This window comes from Nanorana parkeri, unplaced genomic scaffold (assembly GCF_000935625.1).
Source record: "Nanorana parkeri isolate BGI_ZX_2015 unplaced genomic scaffold, ASM93562v1 scaffold263, whole genome shotgun sequence".
NCBI classification, from domain to species: Eukaryota; Metazoa; Chordata; class Amphibia; order Anura; family Dicroglossidae; genus Nanorana; species Nanorana parkeri.
In genome coordinates, this window is record NW_017306531.1 from 1,245,838 (window position 1) to 1,254,370 (window position 8,533).

The 8,533-nt window shown below is 40.9% G+C and overlaps 1 protein-coding gene across 1 annotated transcript in view; it reads left to right on the forward strand.

Moving 5' to 3' along the window:
- The window catches only part of LOC108787461 (leucine-, glutamate- and lysine-rich protein 1-like), a 70,590-nt gene that overhangs the window by 48,075 nt on the left and 13,982 nt on the right, over positions 1–8,533 (forward strand). Inside the window, exon 7 of the mRNA XM_018557031.1 lies at positions 7,034–7,198. Within this exon, the coding sequence (XP_018412533.1) occupies positions 7,034–7,198 (165 nt within the window). The remainder of the gene's footprint in view (positions 1–7,033; positions 7,199–8,533) is intronic.

Genomic DNA, 8,533 nt, shown 5'->3' on the forward strand with positions numbered 1-8,533 from the left:
ACGAAACCCCCCCCCCCCCCCCGATTGGCTAACAAGTTGCCCGAAATGCCACCTCCCATCACCTGACCTTACCCACTTAATATGGAATTGCCCTGTCATCCAAACCTTCTGGACTAATGCGATTCAATACATAAACTCCTGCTCCGGTAGACACCGAGCGATAACCCCAGACATATGTCTTTTCCATGCCCCAATAGCAGACTCACCATCATCCCCCTCCTTATCGAGGTGGGAGCATTTTGGTATACTTGCCGCAAAGAAAGCTATTCTGACTAACTGGCTGTTACCAACAGCTCCTACTACCGCCACAATGATAACGCTCCTTCATCGCCTCATGTAAATGGACAAATTAGACACCATCTCCGGTCTTCGTAAAGTAGATCGTTTTTTTAACACCTGGTCCTCTTTTGTGATATTGGAACTAACTCTGGATCAGCTCAAATCCCTTATGATCATGTTCCAATTCTCAAAATGGTATTTAGAAGCGAAAATTGCTGGCAAATTAGGAGACTTAGATGTTCTATGACACTTCCCTTTCCCTCCCCGGAAAACTGTCTTGCTCTTAGTACACCCTTGATATCCCTATCACCAATATCTTATATAGCATATCTCCAATTCGATATCGTGCGACATCACATATACAAATTTCAACTTCTCTTCTGGCTAAATCCTCTCCTTTCTTCAATATATTCTCAACAGCTCAGGGATCTATACACACACACACACGCACACACGCAATAGGTTGGACTTGATGGACATGTGTCTTTATTCAACCTCAAATACTATGTAACTATGTAGCTACAATTAAATCGGAGGGATTGTATTGGAGACAAATTACCAAGACATTTTCTCATCCATGCTCACATAAATGGTTTCATTTATGTATGGTTTCATTTATGTATAGTTTTCCTGTAGTGCATATGTAAACGCCATTTCTGTGACTACTAATACGGTTGTAGATGTCTGATGTACTCATGCTTAAATGTCACTTATGTTAATTACCTTCTGTTTCTTTATATAACCTTAATAAAAAATTACATGCATAATAAAAAAAACAATGCAAATACTCTGTGTATACTTGCATATTTTGGAGAAAAACTCTGAGCACCTGCAATGGAGTTTAGTTCTGTATGTAATGAGCAAGATCTCTGTGGCTCTGCCACATCCAAATGAATTAACATTTTCCTACCAGTTTAACAGCAGTTTAAACTTACCTTGTTACCGCTGCGCGCTCCCACGCCGAGAACCTGGAACTGCTCGTGCGGCTGCAAAGGATCTTGGGGCGGGCGCATGCGCAGTTCGGATTCTTGGCCGAAAGACGAGCAGAGAAACAAGGTAAGTCTATGGACATGTGCACCCGCATGCAGACACCGCTGGATCAGAAGTGCCTGCAAGAAGAGAGGAGTCAGCGCTGGATCGGAGAGCTGCCGCACCGCTGTAGGGACAGATGAAAACATCAGGAAAGAAGAAGATCGGATTAAAAGACATCATTTAAGGTAAGTGCTGACATTAACATTTTTTTTTTTTTACTTTTAATGTCATTTTAAGGAGTTTAGATTCTAAGGTCACTATCTCACATGCATACATACACACATACTAAGGACATTTTAGACAGGGGCCAATTGACCTACCAGTATGTCTTTGAAGTGTGGAAGGAAACCGGAGTACCCAGAGGAAACCCACACGAGCACAGAGAGAACATGAAAACGAAATGCAGATAGTGTCCTGGCCAGGAGGCAAACGGAGGACCCCAGTACTGCAAGGAATGGGCAGCATTTGTTTGTTATGTACATATTGTATGTGAATATTATATGCTAATTTATACAGCTAGCAGAAAGATCAACTGTAAGGAAGCTACTTTTGCTACATTGTCTCACTAAATCATAGAACTCTGGGAATTGTTTGTTAAATATTAAATGTATATATGTACAGTAAAAAAAAAAAAAAAACATTACAAAAAAAAAAGGAAAGACTTCAAACCATCATAATTTCCCTTTGTTATAGATGCACTAGGAAAAACTGTTTGGCTTGTTAAGGGTGTGGTGTGTACCTCAAAAACTTAGTGCTCAAGGGCAATTAAGAGACTGCTGTGACCATTGTTTGGGGAAGGCAGATGCCTTCAGAAAACTCTCTAAGAACTCTTGCAAACCTTAACAAAGCCAGAGCATGTTGCTCAAGGTGAGACATTGGTTGTTGACAGCTTTGTCATGAAAGAACTACTGCAAACTAAGCTTGATGTTGCAGACCTCAGTCTCCCGAATTCCTCCTTGAATAAGCTCAGCTCAGTAGAATCCTAAATGGGGGACTGGTCAGCAATTTCAAACACAGGCAGTGTCTGTACTTTAGCATCTGGTGCTTATGTTGACTAAAACTTAGACCTTGTATTTAATTCTATTGCATGCAGTACAAGAATAAATGTATATAATACATGTATGCATGTAAAACATTTCAATAAGTAACCACAGGGCTTGGCGAACAAATTGCCTGGGAGCTAAGTGGCGTAAAAGCCAGATTGAAGGCATTCACACTATGCTATTACTGGTTGGAAAACAGGAGTCGATGATGTAATATGCTCTGCATCATTTTTGTCCAGTCTTTCTTTGCATGCACCTGGCTTTCCATACGGGAATAACACAAATCACACAAGGCAGGATTCATCGGCATGATTCATTGCTTGCTGCGACTTCATATGTATATAGACACCTGCTCCAGAGGACAATAAATGTTCCGGAATTGTATTTATGTTATTATGTTACTCATTGAATCTTTTCTGCAGCACTTACAGAGAACATTGAACCATTCAGTCCAGTCCTTTCCTGGAAATGACGTCAACAATGATGCTGTTGTCAGCTAAACCCAAGACTGTTTATATGTAGACCAAACCAGGAAAATCATATTTTCTGTCAGTTTGCAGAACACATATTTACTTTTAGGGGCTTTTGATAATGTATTTACTGTTAGTTCAGTACCTAGAAATTGAATGTAATTTTAGATTTCCTGTGTTATGTGTACAAAGCCCACATTTTTCTCACAGTATGACAAGCATGTTCTTACTGTGGTGCTAATAATACAAACTACATATTGTGCATAGTGAATGTCTGGCCTGCATTATGTCTGCCTTGCCTTATCAATAGAGAACACACTATTCGATTCTCTAAACACAATCCTGTTTCTCCCTTATTAGAGTCATATGCTGTTTTGTCTGGTATCTTAAAGTTGACCTTTAGCCCCTTTCACTAAAAATCCCATCAGATGATATGAAATAATCTTACATTCAATAGCTAAACAAACATACTTTTATTTTACTTACAATTTCTTTTTTCCACTTCCTGGTCCACTTTGGCACAAATTATGTAATCTGTGCCCAAGCATTGCATCCTGGGAAGGTTACATCTGCAGAGCATTGCTTGGAAATCTCATCTGTAATCTCACAAGATCTAAGGGAAAGCCATTTTCCTCCCCTGAGATGATGTGCATGGTCACATGTCCTAGTCACGTGTCTCGGGGTTTCAGGAAGTAAAGGGAAATATAGCAATCTGCCCTTTGTTACAATGGCCACTGTCAGATGACTGGGGAAGAAAAAAAAAATAAGGTATGCAAAGAATAAAAAGCCTGCAATTATCTAGAAGTATTTGTTTGTAAATTGTCCTGGTACAGCTCCTCTTTAAGTGCTGTTTATGACTTTATTTAGTTAGCTAACAGTCAAATCTACGCAAAGATTTCTTTTTTATTGTTGGGCACTGTTGTTTTCTGCTGCGTACATCTGATATGCTCCAACAGTATTGCTATTGGAAACCTCTAATAGCAGGCTTAAGTTTGTATCTTCAGCCTATCCCAAAAGTCACATCTTACATACTAGATTTCCTGGTTATTTTGTATTAACATTATGAAGAAACTATCATGGTAGCAAGACACGCTCACTCAGCTTTGTAATGGCCATGACAGTTGGGAGCAACAGGGAATTCTGTGAACAGAAGAAGAATCTAAATCAAATCAATATTTGGTGTGACTACCCATTGGCTTCAAACCAGCATCAATTCTTACACTTGCACAAAGTCCGGGGATTTTGTAGGATAAAGGTGCCCATACACCTTACGATTATCGGACGATTTTCATATGCGATCGACTTTTCGGCCAATAATCGTATATGTGTGCATTGCAGTGTCCGACCGACAGTACTGTACAATCGTACATGTTTGAAAACTTTGCTAGATCGTACGATTTTCGCAAGGTTGCTGGCGTTTCCGTCCGTCAAAAGTCGTACGATCTACACTGCGCTTGCGCTAACGAAAATACGGCAAATCGATTACCGCATTTCGTCAAGGTGCTTTTCGTTAATTACGGCTAAATGAATCTTGCGATCATCGGGGCAGGATGGGGCTGCTGTACGAAAATCGTATGACTATTCGATCCTCAGACGAAAAGTTTTGTTCGATAATCGTAAGGTGTATGGGCACCTTTAGAGTCAGGTGTATGATTAACCAATTATACCAAGAAGGTGCTAATGATCATCAATTTTTATATGTACTGTAGGTTGAAACAGTCATTATTTGAAACAGAAACAGCTGTGTAGGAGGCTTAAAACTGGGTAGGGAATAGCCAAACTCTGCTACTAAGGTGAGATTGTAAAAGACAGTTTCATGTCACAGGTCATACACCATGGCAAGACTGAGCACAGCAACAAGACACAGGGTAGCTATACTGCATCACCAAGGTCTCTCCCAGGCAAAGATTTCAAAGCAGACTGAGGTTCAAGATGTGCTGTTCAAGCTCTTTTGAAGAAGCACAAAGAAGCTGGCAACTTTGAAGACCGTAGACGCAGTGGTCGGCCAAGGAAACTTAATGCAGCAGATGAAAGACACATACTGCTTACTTCCCTCTACATCTGAAGATGTCCAGCAGTGCCATCGGACTGGCAGAAACCAGAGGGACCCAGGTATACCCATCTACTGTCTGGCCAAAAGTGGTCTTCATGGAAGTATTGAAGCAAAAAAAGCCATACTTCCGACGGGGAAAACAAGGCTATGTGACTCAACTATGCATGAAAACATAGGAACTGGGGTGCAGAAAAATGGTAGCAGGTGCTCTGGACTGATGAGTCAATATTTAAAATATTTGGCTGTAGCAGAAGGCAGTTTGTTCACCAAAGGGCTTGAGAGCGGTACAATAATGAGTGTCTGCAGGCAACAGTGAAGCATGGTGGAGGTTCCCTGCAAGTCAGGGGCTGCATTTCTGCCAATGGAGTTGGAGATTTGGTCAGGATCAATGGTGTCCTCATTGCTGAGAAATACAAGCAGATACTTATCCATCATGCCTTTCCATCAGGGAGGCATGTGATTGGCCCCAAATTTATTCTGCAGCCGGGCAAAGACCCCAAACATACAGCCAATGTCACTGAGAACTATCTTCCTTGTAAAGAAGAAGATGAGAAAAGAGTCCTGGAACTGATGGTTTGGCCCCCACAGAGCCCTGATTTTAACATCATTGAGTCTGGAATTACATGAAGAGACAGGAGGATTTGAGGCAGCCAACATCCACAGAAGATCTGTGGTTCGTTCTGCAAGATGTTTGTAACAACCCACCTGCTGAGTTCCTACAAAAACTGTGTGCAAGTTTACCTAGAGGAACTGATGCTGTTTTGGAGGCAAAGGGTGGTCACAGCAACTATTGATTTGATTTGGATTTCTCATCTGTTCTTTCACTTTCCACTTTGTTCATTGATAAAAAAAATAAACTAACACTTTTATTTCTGAAAGTGTTCTTACTTTACAGCATTTTTTCACACCTGTCTAAAACTTTTGCACAGTAAAGATGGACTAGTGACTGGCTAGGCTGCGGCTGCTATTAAAAAAAATGATTTATACAGAAATAATTGCACCTGTTCTTTATTTCCTTTAAAAAGCAACCCATATGTCTAATGCTCCTTTGTACAGTCCTTGGGATAAAAGGTTTATTATGTATATTAATTACTGTTTCAATATCTTATTTCCGCATTGAACCTTTACAGTTTTCTCTAATCTTTCATAAGTATAGCACAGACATCTCATCCCTTTACTAAATTTAGTTGTACACCTTGGAACCCTCTCCAAATCTCCAATTTTCCTTCGTACAATGTACTTCCTAAAAATGTCCCTCTTATTGAAGAAGTGGTCTTTAACTTACTCCATACATTGCAAATGGGCATTCTCCTTTAGGGCCTGCTCACACCAATTCCAGTGCGTTCCAGGATGGTAAGCTTCTGGAATGCACTGGATCGCATACTGTAAGCCTCCCTGTGTTCTTGAACGCACTGGAATTGGTGTGAACAGGCCCTTAGACCTACCACTATGTAACAAAAAAGCTTGTTTCCCTGGATACAAAGCAAATGGATTTTAGGTAGACCCTCACATTACACAGCTTTAATAAACCTAAAGGAGATTGTACATTCGATTGAATGTATCTAAAGTAAGAAATGACTGTAAACCAGAGCAACCAATCAAAGTCACATTTTCTTCTGAACTCAATGGACCTGTGCCTTTATTCAACCGCAAACAATGATGTAACTATTTACTCCGCTTAACTGTACTATAAATTGTAATTTGTATATCCAGGACAGCAGTCTTCCTAAAGAATCCATTCAATTTATATCCAGTCAAGAAGACCCTTGCACTAGATAGATGTTGGAGAATTTAAAGGGGATTGGACAATCGGATTTTAACATGTGTGCCCAGGTTGTTTATTCTGGGCTGTAACTGGCTTGTCAGATATCCTGATAAACATAAGAAGCCAGTACAACATGCTGAATCCGTTCAAATTAATCTCCAGTTCAGTTCCATATAAATTTCAATCCAATTCAGTTTGAACATGAATGCATTTCATTCCATCGATTCAATCTGCTGAATCTATTAACACTTCATATGTATACAGTGTTGATTATGCTCTATTCTATTTTCTTTTGAAAAGCATAAATTGTGTTTCTTGTTTACTCGCTGAGGAAACGCAAAAATCTTGATTTTAGTATTGTGTTTACTGTATTGTATTTTTCATTTTATAGATCCAGAATGAACTGGAGAATCAACAGCAAACGTTCATGCAAAAACTTAAGGAAACAGAGTGGAGACTTCATGAAGAAGCAAACATGGAAGTGGAGATCGAGAGACAACGGCATAGCGAAGTTATAAAGATGCTACAGAATAAAAACGAGGAACTTGAAGGAAAGGTTTGTGTTCTTGCGTGTCAAAAACACACACATGCATGATGTCTTCCCTTTCTGGTTAACTACTTTTACCACTGTAGGTTCACCATTGGTGGCTGCCAAGGTGGCCCTTGGAGTTACAGCGCCTTAATTTTCAATCTGATAAAGTGTTGAAGTATACGTTTATCAACAAGGTAAGCTACATGAAAGAAGTCAGCTGTGCATTTCTAATTGAAATCTCCTTCCTTCGAACATGTTTGCTTGTTTACTCCTCTGATGTGTTTACTATAATTGTTATAAAGTGACAACAGGATGAATCACGCCTTGGTGTGGCACTTGCACATCCTCCTGCACACACTGGGGGCTTCTAGTATGAAACTATCTAAAGTAAGAAATGACAGTTTGTAAACCAGAACAACCAATCAAAGGGACATTTTCTTCAAATGTACTTTTCGACAGTTGAACTGTAGTGGTCTGTTTCTATTTCTGACACTAAAAGAGAATCACTATGGGGAAACAGGACACTTGTGAACTGTCCTTTTGGACCATCAGTGACAGTAAGATTAATTATTTTGATCAATCAGGTAGTGCTGATGAATCCATCTAGTTACAGCTGTAGAAGCAGTTTATAGCAAGAAAGGCATGTAGGCCACATTTAAAAGGACCAGATCTTTGGAAATTGTGTCCAAAAAAATCGGGATAAAGACCTAGTCACCTGTATTGCCTGTGAAGCTGATTTTTTTTCCCATTACTGACTTACCATGCCTTGTTCTGTGCTTCTGTGTGGAGGCAGCCATTATAGTAGAGGCAGGGCTTTGCTTTCTAATATTAGGTTTGCCCCCCATCCCTTCTCTCAATGACTGGTGATCTGCTGACTGGAAGGGAAATATTCAAGAAGCAGAAAGGGAAAAGCAGAAAGCACAGATCATTGATGAAGCAGAAGCAGGAAGATCCTTGCACTGCAGGTTCGCTTTTCTCCAGCAAGGAGAAAAGTGAGCAGCACAGAAATGACATCTCTAAAAGTCAAATCTTGAGAGACTGGCAGCAGTGCCTCTCTATCTATGCCACCAATATGAAATGGGTACAGTTTTAACTACCTCCCGGCCAGCCGCTGTGTATACACGGCCTGCCGGGAGCTTCTTGGATGTAACTGGGCGTGTATACACGTCCTGTTACATCCGCCCGCTCGGGCGGGAAATCCCCGCTATTTGAAAAGAGGCAGCAATGCCCGTTAATATACAAGCGATCCGCCGGCTATAGAGCCGGCGGATCGCTTGTATGAAGCCCCGAGACGTGCGCCCCCCCCCCGCGGCTCTCCCCCTCCCGCTGTCAAGCTGGTCCCGGGCTCCGGTGTGAGCC